General features: G+C 47.2%; 1 protein-coding gene across 6 annotated transcripts in view; it reads right to left on the bottom strand.

The window, feature by feature from the left end:
- The window catches only part of BCL3 (BCL3 transcription coactivator), a 79,676-nt gene that overhangs the window by 7,018 nt on the left and 50,078 nt on the right, over nucleotides 1-22,580 (bottom strand). For 5 of the 6 annotated variants that reach the window (XM_056542450.1, XM_056542448.1, XM_056542446.1 and 2 more), the window contains exons 5-8: nucleotides 18,733-18,928; nucleotides 16,743-16,831; nucleotides 14,522-14,611; nucleotides 11,557-11,724 (exon numbers count right to left, since the gene is read on the bottom strand). In XM_056542450.1, coding sequence (XP_056398425.1) covers nucleotides 11,557-11,724; nucleotides 14,522-14,611; nucleotides 16,743-16,831; nucleotides 18,733-18,928 — 543 coding nt within the window. The remainder of the gene's footprint in view (nucleotides 1-11,556; nucleotides 11,725-14,521; nucleotides 14,612-16,742; nucleotides 16,832-18,732; nucleotides 18,929-22,580) is intronic. The other variant, XM_056542452.1, reaches the window with a different exon arrangement.

Raw genomic sequence — 22,580 nt, 5'->3', positions numbered from 1 at the left:
CGTCTCCCCCCTGTAAATATATGTCATGAGTAAGCAACTCAATAAACAGAAGATCTAACCATTGATGGTGAGTGCTGCTATTCTATTTTTCTATGTTAAATTGCATTGCTGAAGACTCACCCGCTCCAGCTCGGAGAGGTTACATACCTTTGTGGAACCTGATATGTGAGGTTGTGCCACTGCCAGATATTTATCTTTTCTTTATATTGGATTCTTTCCTGTAGAGCCACTCTCTTAAAGGGGTATTCCGCCCCTAGACATTTTATCCCCTATCCAAAGGATAGGGGATAAGATGTCAGAACGCCGCGGTCCAGCTGCTGGGGACCCCTGGGATCCCCGCTGCGGCACCGCGCTATCATTACAGCACAGAGCGAGTTCGCTCTGTGCGTAATGACGGGCGATACGGGGGACGGAGCAATGTGACGTCATGGTGCTGCCCCTCATGACATCACGGCCCGTCCCCTTAATGCAAGTCTATGGGAGGGGGCGTGATGACCGCCACGCCCCCTCCCATAGACTTGTATTGAAAGGGGCGGGCCGTGACATCACGAGGGGGGCGGAGCTGTGACGTAACGATGCTCCGGCCCCTGTACTGCCCATCATTACGTGCAGAGCAAACTCGCTCTGTGCTGTAATGATAGCGCGGTGCCGCAGCGGGGATCCAAGGGGTCCCCAGCAGCGGCATTGCAGCGATCTGACATCTTATCCCCTATCCTTTGGATAGGGGATAAAATGTCTAGGGGCGGAATACCCCTTTAAGGGCTCTGGCCGTTTAATCAAAGGCGCACCATGTAATACCTCATTCCTCCTGTAGTAGCCACTGTGCAGCCAGCTGCAGCTTCCCACAGCTATTTCTGCAGATTTCTGACAGTTTCAGATGCTGGTTCATCAAGTCACTGATTCATGGATGGTGGACCGATGGAATGTTACTGTATTCCATGTATGTAATTGGATACAAGGCTTTTCCTCCATAATAACAAGACATAAGAAAAATCCAGAGAACTCAAAGCATTCTCTTTCACCATTGGGACAGACTTTATAGATGAAAGAGATGAAACCTGAACATCAAGAGGATAGCCTCCGTTATACAAGAGGATCATGCACATTTTTATGTGTAACATCTATAGCAAAGATATAATGGATAACGGAGCACTCACGCGGTGACTTATGTTCGAGGCGGGAAGATAGCTTTCAATCCCGGTCTTCCATAGCGGGGAGGTGGAGGATGGTACGAGGGGAGCGTCAGACGCTGGCCAAGGACCGTATCATGCCCTCTGGCGCTTCGTCAGGCCGTGTACACGGCCTGACGAAGCGCCAGAGGGCATGATACGGTCTGTGGCCGGCGTCTGAGGCTCCCCTCGTACCATCCTCCACCTCCCCGCTATGGAAGACCGGGATTGAAAGCTATCTTCCTGCCTTGAACACGGCCTGTTCCTGCCTTGGCCACGGACCGTATCATGCCCTCTGGCGCTTCGTCAGGCCGTGTATACACGGCCTGACAAAGCGCCAGAGGGTGTGATACGGTACATGGCCGGCGTCTGAGGCTCCCCTCGTACCATCCTCCCCTCCCCGCTATGGAAGACCGGGATTGAAAGCTATCTTCCTGCCTCGAACATAAGTCACCGCGTGAGTGCTTCGTTAACCATTATCTCTTTGCTATAGATGTTTAACTATTACTTTAAAACGTGAGCACCTCCAGACTTCAGAGTTCCCTCCGGTCCATAGTTATGGTTCATGAGCTTTGAGACATTACCGCCTGCAAACCTCAGCTCTATGTTCACATTAGACAAGTATCTTTGTTCTGGTGCCGTTTCGGAATTTTCTCTTTGCTGCTGAACAGATTTTTTATGTGGTTGTTGTACCTAGTTGGATTTGAACCCAGATCTTTAGGGCCACCTTAAAGGGGTACTCCCATGGAAAACTTTTTTTTTTTTTTTAAATCAACTGATGCCAGAAAGTTAAACAGATTTGTAAATCACTTCTATAAAAACATCTTAATCCTTCCAGTACTTTTTAGGGGCTGTATAATAAAGAAAAATCCAAAAAAGAAATGCATTTCCTCTGATGTCATGACCACAGTGCTCTCTGCTGACCTCTGCTGTCCATTTCAGGAACTGTCCAGAACAGGAGAAAATCCCCATAGCAAACTGGACAGTTCCTAAAATGGACAGAAGAGGTCAGCAGAGAGCACTGTGGTCATGACATCAGAGAAAATGCATTTCCTTTTTGGTTTTCTCTGTAGCATACAGCCCCTAAAAAGTACTGGAAGGATTAAGATTTTTTAATAGAAGTGATTTACAAATCTGTTTAACTTTCTGGCACCAGTTGATTTAAAAAAATTAAAAAGTTTTCCACGGGAGTACCCCTTTAAGGGGAGGTCCTACCTACACGGGGCAAATGGCCAACCACTGAGCTTTCATGATGTAAAGCATAGCCTCTGTACACCATAATGTAAAGCCAATGAATAACCACCACATCACACTGGCATAGACAAAAATAAAGATGTATGGAGAGCTATATGTTCTACGGATGACCTTCTGTAGATGTGCACTGGGCAAACAAAGGGATTTTTGTGGTGTTTTCGCATAAAGTGAAACAATTGTTCCCTTTTGAAGAACTTGATATGTTGAAGATAGCAGAAAATAAACCCAGTATAAGAGGACAGAAGGGCCCATTTACTGTTTTCATGAGTCATGGAATAGTACAAGAGGAACTAAAGTTTAACTGTGTTAACGTTTTTTTATATGCCGTACCTACCCCCGGCACATTGTGATACACACCATGCTTCAATATTCTTATCTCTATAACTCTATTAAATGAGTTATATGGAGGTCACCCATAGTGGCATGCTCCAACAAATGCTCTGTTTTCACGACACCATACAAGTCCTTGCACATGGCTCTGGGGCCTTACTCTCTTGTCCCCTTATGACAGTGTCACTTTATGGCTAAAGCTCCATGGTAACTTAAAGGAGTACTCTGATGCAGAGTATTCCTGCTCCGTTGTGCCCGGGCTTCAAAATAAATGAAAATAAACCATTTCTCACCTTCCTGGGTTCCCGCGGAGCGCCACTACAGCTGATCTGTCCTCCGGTCCATCCTCTTCATACTTCCGGGTGTAGCAAAGCATCACATGGCGCTCAGCCCATCGCCGGCCGCCGCGATGTTCCGCCTCGGCCCATAATAGGGTGAGCGCCATGTGACGCTTCGTTACACCCGGAAGTATGAAGAGGATGGACCGGAGGACCGATCAGCTGTAGTGGCGCTCCGCGGGAACCCAGGAAGGTGAGAGATGGTTTATTTTCATTTATTTTGCAGCCCGGGCAGGACGGAGCAGGAATACTCTGCACCAGAGTACTCCTTTAAAGGGGTACTCCAGTGGAAAATTTTTTTTTCTTAAGTGAACTGGTGCCAGAAAGCTAAATAGATTTGTAAATTACTTCTATTAAAAAATCTTCATCCTTTCAGTACTTATTAGCAGCTGTGTGCTATAGAGGAAATTCTTTGCGCTTTGAATTTTTTTTGTCTTGTCCACAGTGCTCTCTGCTGACACATCTGTCTGTGTCAGGAACTGTCCAGAGCAGGAGAGGTTTACTATGAGGATTTTCTCCTGCTCTGGATAGTTCCTGATACGGGAATCAGGTGTCAGCAGAGAGCACTGTGGTCAGACAGAAAGGAAATTCAAAAAGAAAAGAATTTCCTCTGTAGCATACACCTGCTAAAAAGTACTGGAAGGGTAAAAAAAAATTAATAGAAGCAATTTACAAATCTGTTTAACTTTCTGGCACCAGTTGATTAAAAAAAAAAAAATGTTTTCCACCGGAGTACCCCATTAAAGGGTTACTTTGTCGGAAAACCTTTTTTTTTTTTAAATCAACTGGTGCCACAAAGTTGTGTAGATTTGTAAATGACTTCCATTTAAAAATCTGAATCCTACCAGTACTTATCAGCTGCTGTATACAACAGAGGTAATTCATTGTATTTCTTTCTGGAGTTCTTCTCTGTCTGACCACAGTGCTCTTTGCTGACACCTATGTCCATGCCAGGAACTGTCCAGAGCAGGAGAGGTTTGCTATGGGGATTTTCTTGTACTCTGGACAGTTCCTGATATGGACAGAGGTGTCAGCAGAGAGCACTGTGGTCAAACTGGAAAGAATCCCAGAAAAGAAATACAACTTCATCTGCAGCATACAGAAGCTGATAAGTACTGGAAGGATTAAAGGGTACCTCTCATCAAATAAACTTTTGATATATTTTAGATTAATGAATGTTGAATAACTTTCCAATAGCATGTTAATGAAAAATATGCTTCTTTCTATTGTATTTTTCCCGATCAGTCCTGTCAGCAAGCATTTCTGACTCATGCTGGAGTCCTAAACACTCAGAGCTGCCAGCCTGCTTTGTTCACAGCCAAACAGGCTGTGAACAAAGCAGGCTGGCAGCTCTGAGTGTTCTCCTTTGTGAACAAAGCAGACTGGCAGCTCGTAGTGTTTAGGACTCTAGCATGAGTCTGAAATGCTTGCTGCCAGGACTGGTAGGGAGACCCCTAGTGGTCATTTCTTCAAAGTGGAAAATTAAATAGAAAGAAGCATATGTTACGCCGAGCGCTCCGGGTCCCCGCTCCTCCCCGGAGCGCTCGCTTCACTCTCCCCGCTGCAGCGCTCCGGTCACATCCTCTGACCCGGGGCGCTGCGATTCCGCTGCCAGCCGGGATGCGATTCGCGATGCGGGTAGCGCCCGCTCGCGATGCGCACCCCGGCTCCCGTACCTGACTCGCTCTCCGTCTGTTCTGTCCCGGCGCGCGCGGCCCCGCTCCCTAGGGCGCGCGCGCGCCGGGTCTCTGCGATTTAAAGGGCCACTGCGCCGCTGATTGGCGCAGTGGTTCCAATTAGTGTGTTCACCTGTGCACTTCCCTATATCACCTCACTTCCCCTGCACTCCCTTGCCGGATCTTGTTGCCATTGTGCCAGTGAAAGCGTTCCTTGTGTATTCCTAGCCTGTGTTCCAGACCTTCTGCCGTTGCCCCTGACTACGATCCTTGCTGCCTGCCCCGACCTTCTGCTACGTCCGACCTTGCTTCTGCCTACTCCCTTGTACCGCGCCTATCTTCAGCAGCCAGAGAGGTGAGCCGTTGCTAGTGGATACGACCTGGTCACTACCGCCGCAGCAAGACCATCCCGCTTTGCGGCGGGCTCTGGTGAAAACCAGTAGTGGCTTAGAACCGGTCCACTAGCACGGTCCACGCCAATCCCTCTCTGGCACAGAGGATCCACTACCTGCCAGCCGGCATCGTGACAGTAGATCCGGCCATGGATCCCGCTGAAGTTCCTCTGCCAGTTGTCGCTGACCTCACCACGGTGGTCGCCCAGCAGTCACAACAGATAGCGCAACAAGGCCAACAGCTGTCTCAACTGACCGTTATGCTACAACAGTTACTACCACAGCTTCAGCAGTCATCTCCTCCGCCAGCTCCTGCACCTCCTCCGCAGCGAGTGGCCGCTCCTGGGCTACGCCTATCCTTGCCGGATAAATTTGATGGGGACTCTAAGTTTTGCCGTGGCTTTCTTTCCCAATGTTCCCTGCATCTGGAGATGATGTCGGACCTGTTTCCCACTGAAAGGTCTAAGGTGGCTTTCGTAGTCAGCCTTCTGTCCGGAAAAGCCCTGTCATGGGCCACACCGCTCTGGGACCGCAATGACCCCGTCACTGCCTCTGTACACTCCTTCTTCTCGGAAATCCGAAGTGTCTTTGAGGAACCTGCCCGAGCCTCTTCTGCTGAGACTGCCCTGTTGAACCTGGTCCAGGGTAATTCTTCCGTTGGCGAGTATGCCGTACAATTCCGTACTCTTGCTTCAGAATTGTCCTGGAATAATGAGGCCCTCTGCGCGACCTTCAAAAAAGGCCTATCCAGCAACATTAAAGATGTTCTGGCCGCACGAGAAATCCCTGCTAATCTACATGAACTTATTCACCTAGCCACTCGCATTGACATGCGTTTTTCCGAAAGGCGTCAGGAACTCCGCCAAGATATGGACTCTGTTCGCACGAGGCGTTTCTTCTCCTCGGCTCCTCTCTCCTCTGGTCCCCTGCAATCTGTTCCTGTGCCTCCCGCCGTGGAGGCTATGCAGGTCGACCGGTCTCGTCTGACACCTCAAGAGAGGACACGACGCCGTATGGAGAACCTCTGCCTGTACTGTGCTAGTACCGAACACTTCCTGAGGGATTGTCCTATCCGTCCTCCCCGCCTGGAAAGACGTACGCTGACTCCGCACAAAGGTGAGACAGTCCTGGATGTCTACTCTGCTTCTCCACGTCTTACTGTGCCTGTGCGGATGTCTGCCTCTGCCTTCTCCTTCTCTACTGTGGCCTTCTTGGACTCTGGATCTGCAGGAAATTTTATTTTGGCCTCTCTCGTCAACAGGTTCAACATCCCGGTGACCAGTCTCGCCAGACCCCTCTACATCAATTGTGTAAATAATGAAAGATTGGACTGTACCATACGTTTCCGCACGGAGCCCCTTCTTATGAGCATCGGATCTCATCACGAGAGGATTGAACTTTTGGTCCTCCCCAATTGCACCTCGGAAATTCTCCTTGGACTTCCCTGGCTTCAACTTCATTCCCCAACCCTGGATTGGTCCACTGGGGAGATCAAGAGTTGGGGGTCCTCTTGTTCCAAGAACTGTCTAAAACCGGTTCCCAGTAACCCTTGCCGTAACTCTGTGGTTCCTCCAGTAACCGGTCTCCCTAAGGCCTATATGGACTTCGCGGATGTTTTTTGCAAAAAACAAGCTGAGACTCTACCTCCTCACAGGCCTTATGATTGTCCTATCGACCTCCTCCCGGGTACTACTCCACCCCGGGGCAGAATTTATCCTCTCTCTGCCCCAGAGACTCTTGCCATGTCTGAATACGTCCAGGAGAATCTAAAAAAGGGCTTTATCCGTAAATCCTCCTCTCCTGCCGGAGCCGGATTTTTCTTTGTGTCCAAAAAAGATGGCTCCCTACGTCCTTGCATTGACTACCGCGGTCTTAATAAAATCACGGTTAAGAACCGCTACCCCTTACCCCTCATCTCTGAACTCTTTGATCGCCTCCAAGGTGCCCACATCTTTACTAAATTGGACTTAAGAGGCGCCTATAACCTCATCCGCATCAGAGAGGGGGATGAGTGGAAAACGGCATTTAACACCAGAGATGGACACTTTGAGTATCTGGTCATGCCCTTTGGCCTGTGCAACGCCCCTGCCGTCTTCCAAGACTTTGTCAATGAAATTTTTCGTGATCTGTTATACTCCTGTGTTGTTGTATATCTGGACGATATCCTAATTTTTTCTGCCAATCTAGAAGAACACCGCCAGCATGTCCGTATGGTTCTTCAGAGACTTCGTGACAATCAACTCTATGCCAAAATTGAGAAATGTCTGTTTGAATGCCAATCTCTTCCTTTTCTAGGATATTTGGTCTCTGGCCAGGGACTACAGATGGATCCAGACAAACTCTCTGCCGTCTTAGATTGGCCACGCCCCTCCGGACTCCGTGCTATCCAACGCTTTTTGGGGTTCGCCAATTATTACAGGCAATTTATTCCACATTTTTCTACCATTGTGGCTCCTATCGTGGCTTTAACCAAAAAAAATGCTGATCCCAAGTCCTGGCCTCCTCAAGCAGAAGACGCCTTTAAACGACTCAAGTCTGCCTTTTCTTCGGCTCCCGTCCTCTCCAGACCTGACCCTTCCAAACCCTTCCTATTGGAGGTTGATGCCTCCTCAGTGGGAGCTGGAGCTGTTCTTCTACAAAAAAATTCCTCCGGGCATGCTGTCACTTGTGGTTTTTTCTCTAGGACCTTCTCTCCAGCGGAGAGGAACTACTCCATCGGGGATCGAGAGCTTCTAGCCATTAAATTAGCACTTGAGGAATGGAGGCATCTGCTGGAGGGATCAAGTTTTCCTGTTATTATCTACACCGACCACAAGAACCTCTCCTACCTCCAGTCTGCCCAACGGCTGAATCCTCGCCAGGCCCGGTGGTCTCTGTTCTTTGCCCGATTTAATTTTGAGATTCACTTTCGTCCTGCCGATAAGAACATTAGGGCCGATGCTCTCTCTCGTTCCTCGGATGCCTCAGAAGTTGAACTCTCTCCGCAACACATCATTCCACCTGACTGCCTGATCTCCACTTCTCCTGCCTCCATCAGGCAGACTCCTCCAGGAAAGACCTTTGTTTCTCCACGCCAACGCCTCGGAATCCTCAAATGGGGTCACTCCTCCCATCTCGCAGGTCATGCGGGCATCAAGAAATCTGTGCAACTCATCTCCCGCTTCTATTGGTGGCCGACTCTGGAGACGGATGTTGTGGACTTTGTGCGAGCCTGCACTATCTGTGCCCGGGATAAGACTCCTCGCCAGAAGCCCGCTGGTTTTCTTCATCCTCTGCCTGTCCCCGAACAGCCTTGGTCTCTGATTGGTATGGATTTTATTACTGATTTACCCCCTTCCCGTGGCAACACTGTTATTTGGGTGGTCGTTGATCGATTCTCCAAAATGGCACATTTCATCCCTCTTCCTGGTCTTCCTTCTGCGCCTCAGTTGGCTAAACAATTTTTTGTACACATTTTTCGTCTTCACGGGTTGCCTACGCAGATTGTCTCGGATAGAGGCGTCCAATTCGTGTCTAAATTCTGGAGGGCTCTCTGTAAACAACTCAAGATTAAATTAAATTTTTCTTCTGCATATCATCCCCAGTCCAATGGACAAGTAGAAAGAATTAACCAGATCTTGGGTGATTATTTGCGACATTTTGTTTCCTCCCGCCAGGATGACTGGGCAGATCTCCTCCCATGGGCCGAATTCTCGTATAACTTCAGGGTCTCTGAATCTTCCTCCAAATCCCCATTTTTCGTGGTGTACGGCCGTCACCCTCTTCCCCCCCTCCCTACTCCCTTGCCCTCTGGTCTGCCCGCTGTGGATGAAATTTCTCGTGACCTTTCCATCATATGGAGAGAGACCCAAAATTCTCTCTTACAGGCTTCATCACGCATGAAGAAGTTCGCGGATAAGAAAAGAAGAGCTCCTCCCGTTTTTTCCCCTGGAGACAAGGTATGGCTCTCCGCTAAATATGTCCGCTTCCGTGTCCCTAGCTACAAGTTGGGACCACGCTATCTTGGTCCTTTCAAAATTTTGTGTCAAATTAATCCTGTCTCTTATAAACTTCTTCTTCCTCCTTCTCTTCGTATCCCTAATGCCTTTCACGTCTCTCTTCTCAAACCACTCATCCTCAACCGTTTTTCTCCCAAATCTGTTCCTCCCACTCCTGTTTCCGGCTCCTCGGACATCTTCTCTGTCAAAGAGATCTTAGCTTCCAAAAAGGTCAGAGGGAAAACTTTTTTTTTAGTGGACTGGGAGGGTTGTGGTCCTGAAGAGAGATCCTGGGAACCTGAGGACAACATCCTAGACAAAAGTCTGCTCCTCAGGTTCTCAGGCTCTAAGAAGAGGGGGAGACCCAAGGGGGGGGGTACTGTTACGCCGAGCGCTCCGGGTCCCCGCTCCTCCCCGGAGCGCTCGCTTCACTCTCCCCGCTGCAGCGCTCCGGTCACATCCTCTGACCCGGGGCGCTGCGATTCCGCTGCCAGCCGGGATGCGATTCGCGATGCGGGTAGCGCCCGCTCGCGATGCGCACCCCGGCTCCCGTACCTGACTCGCTCTCCGTCTGTTCTGTCCCGGCGCGCGCGGCCCCGCTCCCTAGGGCGCGCGCGCGCCGGGTCTCTGCGATTTAAAGGGCCACTGCGCCGCTGATTGGCGCAGTGGTTCCAATTAGTGTGTTCACCTGTGCACTTCCCTATATCACCTCACTTCCCCTGCACTCCCTTGCCGGATCTTGTTGCCATTGTGCCAGTGAAAGCGTTCCTTGTGTATTCCTAGCCTGTGTTCCAGACCTTCTGCCGTTGCCCCTGACTACGATCCTTGCTGCCTGCCCCGACCTTCTGCTACGTCCGACCTTGCTTCTGCCTACTCCCTTGTACCGCGCCTATCTTCAGCAGCCAGAGAGGTGAGCCGTTGCTAGTGGATACGACCTGGTCACTACCGCCGCAGCAAGACCATCCCGCTTTGCGGCGGGCTCTGGTGAAAACCAGTAGTGGCTTAGAACCGGTCCACTAGCACGGTCCACGCCAATCCCTCTCTGGCACAGAGGATCCACTACCTGCCAGCCGGCATCGTGACAGCATATTTTTTAATAACATGCAATTGTGAAGTTATTCTGCATACATTAATCTATAATATATCAAAAGTTTTTTTGATGAGAGGTACCCTTTAAGATTTTTTTAATAGAAGTAATTTACAAATCTGTATAACTTTCTGGCACCAGTCAATTAAAAAAAAAAAAAAAAAAAATGGTTTTCTACTGGAGTACCCCTTTAAACAGAAGCCCCACCATCCCAACCAATGTGTTTTATTGTTACAATGAATGGATTGTTATGGCTCCTATGGCTCTCCAGGGTAACAGACTACAAACTGACATTGTGTAGTCTGATCCTCCAGTCCTACGACTACCCAGCTTTACTTCTTGCCCCTCAACTAAATATACATTAGTTATAAGTAGATGACAGATGGAAAGAAGTGTGACCTGAAGAATCAGACAACGTACGGTGTCTTTGTAGACTGGCACTAGAGATGAGCGAACTTACAGTAAATTAGATTCGTCACAAACTTCTCGGCTCGGCAGTTGATGACTTATCCTGCATAAATGAGTTCAGCTTTCAGGTGCTCCCGTGGGCTGAAAAAGGTGGATACAGTCCTAGGAGACTCTTTCCTAGGACTGTATCCACCTTTACCAGCCCACCAGAGCACCTGAAACCTGAACTAATTTATGCAGGATAAGTCATCAACTGCCGAGCCGAGAAGTTTGTGACAAATCGAATTTACTGTAAGTTCGCTCATCTCTAACTGGCACCCTGGAAACGCATCGATCTGTATAGGAGCTGTAGAAACAAAATAATATATTTTTTTTAACTCCTTCCTGACCGATGACGACCATTTAACTAATTACCGTAACCGATCTAATTTACTACGCCTAGTTTACATGCACTGAAGGGATATAACAATTTGCATGTGAAGGCGAACCATCCCTTTAAAACAGTGGCCTCAAACTGGGGCCCTCGAGATGTTGCAGAACTTCAATTCCCAGCATGCCCGGACAGCCGTTGGCTGTCCGGGCATGCTGGGAGTTGAAGTTTTGCAACATCTGGAGGGCCACATTTCGAGACTACTGCTTTAGTTGCATTTCTGGGATTCTTTCCAGTCTGACCACAGTGCTCTCTGCTGACACCTCTGTCCATATCAGGAACTGTCCAGAGTACAAGCAAATCCCCGTAGCAAACCTCTCCTGCATTGGACAGTTCCTGATATGGACAGAGGTGTCAGCAGAGAGCACTGTCGTAGGATTCAGATTTTTTTAATAGAAGTAATTTACAAATCTACTCAACTTTGTGGCACCAGTTGATTTAAAAAAAAAAAAACATGTTTCCTTCCTCAGAAGACTGTCCCTAAGGCCGGCTCACCTTTCTGTCTTTTGCTACTGTCATGGCCGTGTCATTGTGACAATTCTTTATGCTACTATCTGCTCCACTCCTCAGTAGTATCCGTGCTATCTCGGTAAGCCCTCGTCCACTCGCCACATGCAAAGCCGTATTGCCTGCATAGGTCAGTCCATTGACTTCCGCTCCTTTCTGTAGGGAGCAAGTAAACTGGTGTTAATGGCAAGGCCTAGAATCATTGCACGTCAACATTTCAACAAGACAACATTTACCTATAGAATTGTTGTTAAAAATAATTTACTTCTTACCAAAATTTCCTTACAGGTCCATTTTATATACTCATAGGCACACTATGGACGTGTTCATAATATTTCATGCATGGTTCCTAGGGCGAGCTGCACTGCCTAACCCTTTGTGTGTTAAATGGGCACTGTCCGATGCAAAAACTTTTTTTATGTTGTACATCTTGGCTAAATATTAACCTTTTTTATATATTGCATAAGAAAATTTTATTTCCTTTTTTTTATAGAACTCATGGATTATAAAATCATGGCTCTGTCAAAGCTGAAGCACAGGCATGGATAAAGTCCAGTAAGTGAGGGTGGGCTACCACTCCTCTGTGCTCTCTCCTGTCTGATAGCACTCCTCTGTACTCTCTCCTGTCTAATAGCACTCCTCTGTGCTCTCTCCTGTCTGATAGTACTCCTCTGTGCTCTCTCCTGTCTGATAGTACTCCTCTGTGCTCTCTCCTGTCTGATAGTACTCCTCTGTGCTCTCTCCTGTCTGATAGCACTCCTCTGTGCTCTCTCCTGTCTGATAGCACTCCTCTGTGCTCTCTCTTGTCTGATAGCACTCATCTGTGCTCTCTCCTGTCTGATAGTATTCCTCTGTGCTCTCTCCTGTCTGATAGCACTCCTCTGTGCTCTCTCCTGTCTGATAGCACTCCTCTGTGCTCTCTCCTGTCTGGTAGCAATCCTCTGTGCTCTCTCATGTCTGATAGCACTCCTCTGTGCTCTCTCCTGTCTGATAGTACTCCTCTGTGCTCTCACCTATCTGATAGTACTCCTCTGTGGTCTCTCCTGTCTGATAGTACTCCTCTGTGCTCTCTCCTGTCTGATAGTACTCCTCTGTGATCTCACCTGTCTGATAGGACTCCTCTGTGCTCTCTCCTGTCTGATAGGACTCATCTGTGCTCTTTCCTGTCTGATAGTACTCCTCTGTGCTCTCTCCTGTCTGATAGTACTCCTCTGTGCTCTCTCCTGTCTGATAGTACTCCTCTGTGCTCTCTCCTGTCCGATAGCACTCCTCTGTGCTCTCTCCTGTCTGATAGCACTCCTCTGTGCTCTCTCCTGTCTGATAGCACTCCTCTGTGTTCTCTCCTGTCTGATAGCACTCCTCTGTGCTCTCTCCTGTCTGATAGTATTCCTCTGTGCTCTCTTCTGTCTGATAGCACTCCTCTGTGCTCTCTCCTGTCTGATAGCACTCATCTGTGCTCTCTCCTGTCTGATAGCACTCCTTTGTGCTCTCTCATGTCTGATAGCACTCCTCTGTGCTTTCTCCTGTCTGATAGTACTCCTCTGTGCTCTCACCTATCTGATAGTACTCCTCTGTGATCTCACCTGTCTGATAGGACTCCTCTGTGCTCTCTCCTGTCTGATAGGACTCCTCTGTGCTCTTTCCTGTCTGATAGTACTCCTCTGTGCTCTCTCCTGTCTGATAGTACTCCTCTGTGCTCTCACCTGTCTGATAATACTCCTCTGTGCTCTCTCCTGTCTGATAGGACTCCTCTGTGCTCTTTCCTGTCTGATAGGACTCCTCTGTGCTCTCTCCTGTCTGATAGGACTCCTCTATCCTCTTTCCTGTCTGATAGGACTCCTCTGTGCTCTCTCCTGTCTGATAGGACTCCTCTGTGCTATCACCTGTCTCATAGTACTTCTCTGTACTCTTTCCTGTCTGATAGGACTCCTCTGTGCTCTCTCCTGTCTGATAGCACTCCTCTGTGCTCTCTCCTGTCTGATAGGACTCCTCTGTGCTCTTTCCTGTCTGATAGGACTCCTCTGTGATCTCACCTGTCTGATAGGACTCCTCTATGCTCTTTCCTGTATGATAGGACTCCTCTGTGCTCTCTCCTGTCTGATAGGACTCCTCTGTGCTCTTTCCTGTCTGATAGGACTCCTCTGTGCTCTTTCCTGTCTGATAGGACTCCTCTGTGCTCATTCCTGTCTGATAGGACTCCTCTGTGCTCTCTCCTGTCTGATAGCTCTCCTCTGTGCTCTCTCCTGTCTGATAGGACTCCTCTGTGCTCTCTCCTGTCTGATAGGACTCCTCTGTGCTCTTTCCTGTCTGATAGGACTCCTCTGTGCTCTTTCCTGTCTGATAGTACTCCTCTGTGCTCATTCCTGTCTGATAGGACTCCTCTGTGCTCTCTCCTGTCTGATAGCTCTCCTCTGTGCTCTCTCCTGTCTGATAGGACTCCTCTGTGCTCCCTCCTGTCTGATAGGACTCCTCTGTGCTCTTTCCTGTCTGATAGGACTCCTCTGTGCTCTTTCCTGTCTGATAGGACTCCTTTGTGCTCTCAACTGTCCTATCAGACAGAAGAGAGCACAGAGGAGTGCTAGCCCACCCTCATTTACTGGACTTTGTCCATGCCTGTGCTTCCGCGTGGACAAAGCCATGATTTCTTAAAAAAATAAGAGTTTAAATTTTCTTATGAAGTATATTAGATGGGTTACTGTTTGGCCAAGATGTACAACATATAAAAAGTTTTTGAATCTGACAGTGCCCATTTAAATATAGCAGTAACATACACATCTCCCTTCTGTCCCAGGCTACTTTGATGTCCTCAGCACCATCAAAAGGACAAGGTCGTGGTGGCTTTTCAGATGTAATTTCAGCATTATATTTTGGTAAACAGACAGTATTGTACTATACATATTATGATACTTGGTATACAGATTACAGTCTGATCATAACTATATGACTTATTCACCTGAAGCAAAAGTGACACCAGCTCCTCAGAACCATTCTCCACAGCCTGGATTAAGGGGCTCTGTCCACTCTTCAAATCCTGTAGTAGAGACTGGAATTAACCACAAAGGGATGGGACAGGTTTCTATATGAGAACTCAAAATATATGCAACATTTTCCCTATATGAATTCCCCTATGTCATACCAGAAAAAGAGGGACAGGGCTGGCTCCAAAATAATTTTGCCAAATAACTGGGCCCCCCACAGTTCTGCTCACATGAACCAGTAGAGGACAATCCCATCTAAACCTGACAAAAAAAAGCAAATATTGCTAGGTTTATTGGGGGTAAATGGAAAGACCTATTTACTAGTCCGAACGGCTCCTGTGGCAGGTACATAATTTATCAAATTGTTGGCCTTCAGAATCCTGTGCGGTGGCCCAGTACGAGATGGTGTTTTCCCATACCCTTCTCCTGCCCTGTCAGGCAAAGTCCCTTTATGTCCCCAGGGTCCCCTGCAGTGTTATCCCCTATCTACATATGTTATATGTTAAAAGTGTAATTTAATTACTGTGAGCATGTGCTTGTTACCCAGGAGGCACTAGTGGCTAGGTGACCCCTCAAGTGACCTATGGGGTTGGGTGGGGTGGAGCTACAATCTCTCTCTTCCAGCATTCTTGCTCCTGCTGAGGTCCAGTGCAGTAGTCTCAGTGTCTGTGTCCGGAGCATTTCAGGCCTCAAGCCAAAAGTCTACAGGCACAAAGTCAGCTCAAGTAAGGTCAAAGTCATCTTCATGTCAATTGTCAATGTCAGTCAAGTCAAGTCTTCTATATAGTCACCGTGGCCTGCACTAAAGTGTCTCTACATACTGCAAGTCCCGGCAAACCTGCGAGGTCCCCCTGTGTCACTGGTCACCTCCTTGGGATATTGGCTGTACTGCATAGACTGTATCATCTGTCTACCCTCAGAAAGCTACCGTTGTCTGTAACTTGGCGTCAGTGTCTTCATTGCCCCCCCCCCCGTGCCTAGCCCAGGACCAGCGGTATTACCTTCAGGTGGTTAAGGCTAAACCACGCCCTGGCGTCACAACAAGAAGGGGTTAATAACATCTGCCCCCAGGGTTACAACATCTGCCCTACATTGCACCCTCCCCATTACCACACCTGTTTACCCAGTTTTATACTCCAAAATTAGATGGTTCCGAGCTCCATTTGCAGGTTTAGTTAAAATGACGGGATTGAGCAGAGAATTTTACTGCAGGTCAGTTCTCTTCTGCGCTTAACTCAACAACAGACGGAAGCCTGACGGATCCCATTCAAAGTTAATGAGACCTGTCATGATCTGTTGGTGTCCGCTGTGCGGTCGACTGTCCGGCTCCCCTGTTTTGCTCGGTAATGGACTCTGCGACTGCCAAATGGATCTCCGAATGCAGATGTAAACAAGGCCTTAGATGTTGGGTTACATAAACCAACATCTATGTGTACTGAGGGAGTTAAAGGGGTACTCTGCCCCCAGACATCTTATCCCCTATCCAAAGGATCTCGGCTGCCGTGCCCCAGACATCCGGTGCACGGAGTGAACTTTGCTCCATGCTGGATGACTGGCGATGCATGGTGGAGGCTTGTGACGTCACGATCACGCCCCGCCTGTGATGTCCTGGCCACGCCCCCTCAATGCAAGTCTATGGGAGGGGACATGACGGTCGATTATAGGGGTACTCTGTCCCAGACATCTTATCCCCTATCCAAAGGATCTCGGCTGCTATGCCCCAGACATCCGGTGCACGGAGTGAACTTCGCTCCATGCCAGATGACTGGCGATGCAGGGCGGAGGTTTGTGATATCATGGCCATGCCCCCTTAATGCAAGTCCCCTTAATGCGTGACGCCCTCTCCCATAGACTTGCATCGAGGGGGCGTGGCCGTGACGTCTCGAGCCTCCGACGCTGCACTTGTTGCTCTAAATAAATGCCGGAGATTGCGGGAGTCCCCAGCGGCGGGACCCCCACAATCAGACATCTTATCCCCTATCCTTTGGATAGAGGATAAGATGTCTAGGGGAGGAGTACCCCTTTAAATCAGAATAACAACATACAGAAATGGGAACAGATACCAGGAATAAGGTTGGCCTGAAGCTCTTCCTCTTCCAAATTATAAACAATGATATAGGTTAAATACTGTGTAACCGATACCAACAATCTAAACAAGACCAAAGCCAAGAAGTAAGACATTAAAGGGTATTGTACCACAGCATTCACGTCAGCTCCATGCTCCAATAAACATGCAGTGATATCCCGACGTCCTGACCTGACGGCCACATGTAATGCGGTCATACCTGAAGGAACAAAGAAAACAGCTATGATGAGTGATGTGGAGCCAGTTGTATTACAATACAAACATACTAACACATTAAAGGCACCATCTAACCGAGCGAAACCTCAAAATACCGTACAATGCGGAGGTTGCTGTCGCTTATGCAGTTATTTAGTTGCCGTGTTGGTCATGTATAGGAGAATGCAAAAAATACAAAGTTTATTAACACACAGTCACAAAGTGAATGGACATTCACCATCATATTGTTTAATGGTCGATGGGACCATAACAATTGCATCGGTGGATCTGGTGATAATCTAACACTAAATGTAAAATGTGTTAAATGTAACGTGCTAAGGAACGTAGACTATTCATGACATGTTGTCATATACTGTAAAACGTAGGGGACTTCCTCTGTGAGGTCACTAAAATGATCACGAAATAACTTTAAGAAACAAAAAGTGTAAAATGGCAGTTACCTTTCATAGCCAGTAGGGGCAGAGTAGTGCAAATACGTTATCCAAACAGAGTACAGTGATCCCTCAACATACAATGGCCTCAGGTTACAATATTTTCCACATATAATGGTCTTTTCTGGACCATCATAACTTGAAACCAGACTGAACATACAATGTACAGACAGTCCAGATACGTGAAACATGTCAATGGCTGGAAGATCTGACCAATGAGAAAAGGCATTCACTGGTAAAACCTCTGTATTACTAAGGCGTATGCACTGAATTCCTGTCTGGTAGCGCCCCCTACAGTACAGGGCGGTACTACATATTCTGTACTCTTTACCTGTACCAGGGTTAGCTGCTCCTTTGGACACCAGGTGATGGCGGCTCCATGTTACTTTTTTAGAGCACTTTGTACTGTACAGGACCCTGAAGAAGCTCCTGTCCTCTACATAGACAGTGATTACAGCTCCCAGCAGATCTTTATTACTTTTATATGTAAGGATTTGCTTTATCTGTATTAGTTATCTACTTATTTTTCTTTAATCCTCACTTTTTCCTATTTTTAGATGACATTTTGGGGCTTCAGAACCAATTACCATAGAGTTATGGTCTCGACATACAATGGTCGTCCTGGAACCGATTAATATTGTAACTTGATGCACCACTGTATCATCTACAGTGGTCTGCAAACTGCGGTCCTCCAGATGTTGCAAAACTACAACTCCCAGTATGTCTGGACAGCTATCGGCCAACATGCTTGGAGTTGTAGTTTTGTAACGTCTGGAGAGCCACAGTTTGGAGACCACTGATCTACATGTATATTAGAAGTCCTAGATGATTTATTTTTATCTTGTTGTTTTCTTTAGGTCTTTATAGATGTAAAGCATTTCTGACCCCAATAGGTTATTTGGATATTTTTTTTTTTTTTTTTTTAATATCACCTCTAGGTGGCAGTGTCCCAACACTTGTGTTCCATCAGTATCAACAGATGTCAAAAATAGAACATTAAAAGGGTACTCCGGTGCTTACACATCTTTTCACCTATCCAAAGGATAGGGGATAAAATGCCTGATCGCCCCCGTGTGACGTCACGCTCCGCCCCTCAATGCAAGCCTACGGGAGGGGGCGTGATAGCTGTCACACCCCCTCCCGTAGGCTTGCATTGAGGGGCGGAGCGTGACGTCACACGGGGGCAAAGGTGTGACGTCACACGCCTGCCAGCCCTGTGGTCGCCGGTAATCAGACTACCAGCTCCGGGGACTGATTACAAACGGGGTGCCACGTGCAAGATCACGGGGGTCCCCAGCGGCGGGACTACCGCGTTCAGGCATCTTATCCCCTATCCTTTGGATAGGGGATAAGATGTGTAAGCACTGGAGAACCCCTTTAACTTATAAATTACATTGCCACATGCATTGACCGGGTGGATGACATAATTACATAATATGACATAGTCTCACACCATGGTAGTTAGTGGCCTCCAGGTCTCTGATGCCGGCCCTCATCAACACCTCCAGACTCCCCATGCTCCCATATTCACACGCCAGGTGAACGCACGTCTGTCCATTGCGGTCCAGGATTAGAGGGGAGGCTCTGTGCTGCAGGAGAAGAGCTACAAATTCTGGTTGATCAGTTATAACTGCAAGGTGAAGAGGTGTCTGGAGGAAGATGAGGAGATACAAAGAGATAGTGAGGAGGAATAGTGGATAAAGTGTAGTCATATTGCAATTTTATTTTTTCTTATTGTCCTCCCACATTTACATGCACTTCAGCAGAAGAGTCTCAGAAGACCGATACAAATTACACAAATTAGTTGAAATCACCTTGTTATTTGAAAAAAAAAATAATAATCAAAAAAAAAAAAAAAAAAAAAAAAAAAATATATATATATATATACATATATATATATATATATATATAAATGTTTTTTATTTCGTTTTTTTTATTTCCTTAAAACAATTATAATTATTTGGTACAATTAAGTTTACAAACCATACTTGTTTACATGTTTATCCAAATTATTACTTTAAAATTACTAAGTTTTTACAAATGCAAATTACAAACCTTTTGTAATATGTTTGTTTCACAATTTTCTAGTAGTTTATTAAGTAAATGGCTCATCAGAATCCCACCACTAGGGGTCCCCATACCTACTGGGACACCAACCAGTTGTGTAGCAGCCTCAGGCTTCTCCATGAGTCATAGACACAGCTGCATGAGCAGCCACCACCACAAGGAGGGACACACCCCCTCCCACCACCGCAAGGTAGGGACACACTCCTCCCACTACCACAAGGAGGGGCACACCCCCCCCCCACCACCGCAAGGTAGGGACACACTCCTCCCACCACCACAAGGAGGGGCACACCCCCCCCCACCACCGCAAGGTAGGGACACACTCCTCCCACCACCACAATGAGGGGCACACCCCCTCCCACCACCGCAAGGTAGGGACACACTCCTCCCACCACCACAATGAGGGGCACACCCCCTCCAACCACCGCAAGGTAGGGACACACTCCTCCCACCACCACAAGGAGGGGCACACCCCCTCCCACCACCGCAAGGTAGGGACACACTCCTCCCACCACCACAATGAGGGGCACGCCCCCTTCCCCTTGTCAGATTTATAACCCTGTGAGCTAATGAAAAGATGTAAAATGAAATGTAAAATAAAGGACATTCACAATGAAGCTGCAGTAACACACAAGGAATCCTAGAACTGTTACCTGAAAGTCATTTCTGAAATTGCACTAAATTTATAGCCCGACTTGTGCCTTTTTGTAAATTTGGTGCAGTGAGTTAAAAAGCCACCCATGAAAAAAAGGAGTAAAAACACACATACCACAGCCATTATTCGTAAATACCCCCCCCCCCCCCCCCCCACGATCTTTCACCAAATCCAAGCACATCGGAATATCAGAGGCATTGTCAGGGTTGCAGGGCATCAGAAGAAAACCCCATTTGGAGGTGACATTATAGCCAATGACTTGTTAGAGAGGATTCATTCTATTAGATGTTACATCTTGCTTATGTAATGATAAGTACCATTTATCAGTACAGAGAGTGGGTGACCCCTTCAGATATTTTAATGTGGGGAGCTTGAAGAACCATCAGAAAGCCAAAATGATCATACTACTCCATCTATTGAAAATGGCAACCACGTGATGGAGCCTTGGAACACATATGAACTATGGGATTTGCAGAGACTGTAATTGCCCCTTGGCCTAAGGGCTCTAAGTCAAGTAATGTAAAAACAGTGCAATGAAGTGCAAGAGAAGAGATGTAAAGGTATATTATATATATATTGTGATGACTCGCTCTTGCAGACAGGTGCGGTTGCAGTATAGAGGCAAGGAAACGGTACTTTTCAAATCAAAGTTCAGTGTTTTATTCACACTTGCCACACAGTAAACAGTATTTAAATGCAGAACAAAGGAAAATGTAACAAACACCTAAGAAATACAGGTGGACTTTTGTTAACACCTGAGTTTGTGCCGTGCGGCACCAAGCAAGTCTTTTCCAGGCCTCCAGGAAGACTGTTCACCAGCTTAAAACCTTAGCACGAATGCAGGGAAGAACTCTACTTTCAGCTCTCTCTGGCAGTGTGAGCTGCAACTAGCAAATCCCCCTCAGCTGGTGAAGCAGGCTGCCTTTAAAGGGGTACTCTGGCCCTAAGACATCTTATCCCCTATCCAAAGGATAGGGGATAAGATGTCTGACCGTGGGGGTCCCGCCGCTGGGAACCCCCACAATCTTGCATTCGGCACCCACCTCTTTGAGCTGCACGCTGCACTGCCAGCTCTCAAACTGCCGGGTGCCGACCACGGGGCCGGAGTATCATGGCATCACGACTCCGCCCCTGTGTGATGTCACCTCATGCCCCCGCTATGCAAGTCTATGGGAGGGGCGTGGCAGCCATCACGCCCCCTCCCATAGACTTGCATAGGGGGGCGGGGTGATGTCACACGGGGACGGAGTCGTGATGTCATGATACTCTGGCCCCGTGGGAACTGTATGTAGAACTATCTTCTAATCAACTGCATACATTTTCAGATGCAGATATAGCTGCAAGATGCGAGCCAGCTCTGTGAACGGCCACACTGTGATTTCTGCTAAGGCACTTCCTCTGTGTACACCCGGGGTGAGATATTCTGCAGGACTGTATTCATTCACAATATTCTCTGTGTTCATCTGGAGAATGTTCCTTTGGAACTGAAATGCTGCAGATTTGTTGCAGATATAATGTACACTTGTTGGGAATTTGTTCTACACTTTGCAAATCTGTGCCACTTTGCCCTGTGTGAACATACCCTAAATGTTTAAATGGGCACTCTCATTAAATTTTTTTTTACTATTGCACTCCTTATGGTAAATAAAAAATCTTTCTTATGTACTTTGTTTAAAAAAATAAAAAAAATAAAAAATCAAGTTTTCTATGTTTTATTTGTGTTTAAAAATAGCTGCCACTAGGTGTCTCCCTACTTGTCCAGAGCACATTTCCCCACATCTCATGCACAGACTTTGGACTCCTGCTGGCCTGGCAGAAGTCCAAAACCAGGAAATGCAATCTGGAGTGCTGAGGGGTGTATGTGCAGTCGTATCCAATCATAGCTCATCTCACACTGAACTGCTCTGGGCTGTGTGTAGCAGAGTGAGGGAGGAAGTTCTCCCCTGTATGGCTTCAGATGATGTCACTCCTGCTGGGGAACGCCCCTTCCCAGTCTGTGCATCTGACTGAGACTGAGCAGAAAATACAGAGCAAAATCAAGATAGAAAACTAACAAAGAATAAAAATAAAGGCAGGGGGTGGTTTATCATGATGGGGGCAGTGAACTGGGGGGAATATAAAATTTAACAAAATCATGAACGGCACTCTTTAAAGGGGTACTCCCATGGAAAAATTTTTTTTATTTTTTTTAAATCAACTGGTACCAGAAAGTTAAACAGATTTATAAAAGTTCCTAAAATGGACAGCAGAGGTCAGCAGAGAACACTGTGGTCGTGACAGAAGAGAAATCCAAAAAGAAAAGTATTTCCTCTGTAGTATACAGCCCCTAAAAAGTACTGGAAGGATTAAGATTTTTTTAATAGAAGTAATTTACAAATCTGTTTAACTTTCTGACACCAGTTGATTTAAAAAAAAAAAAAAAAAAGTTTTCCACCAGAGTTCCCCCTTTAATGATAAAAATTAATGTAAAACATTACATTTTAATGGGTGCTTATGAGACAGCTGCCTGACCTTTTCACTGACTTCTGTTATTAACTACGTCTTATGTACATTGTAGAGGGAGAAAGTCTCCAGCTCAG

Source organism: Hyla sarda, chromosome 10 (genome assembly GCF_029499605.1).
Source record: "Hyla sarda isolate aHylSar1 chromosome 10, aHylSar1.hap1, whole genome shotgun sequence".
NCBI lineage: Eukaryota > Metazoa > Chordata > Amphibia > Anura > Hylidae > Hyla > Hyla sarda.
The sequence above is the reverse complement of the archived record's forward strand: the minus strand, read 5'-3'. Positions and strand labels throughout refer to the sequence as shown.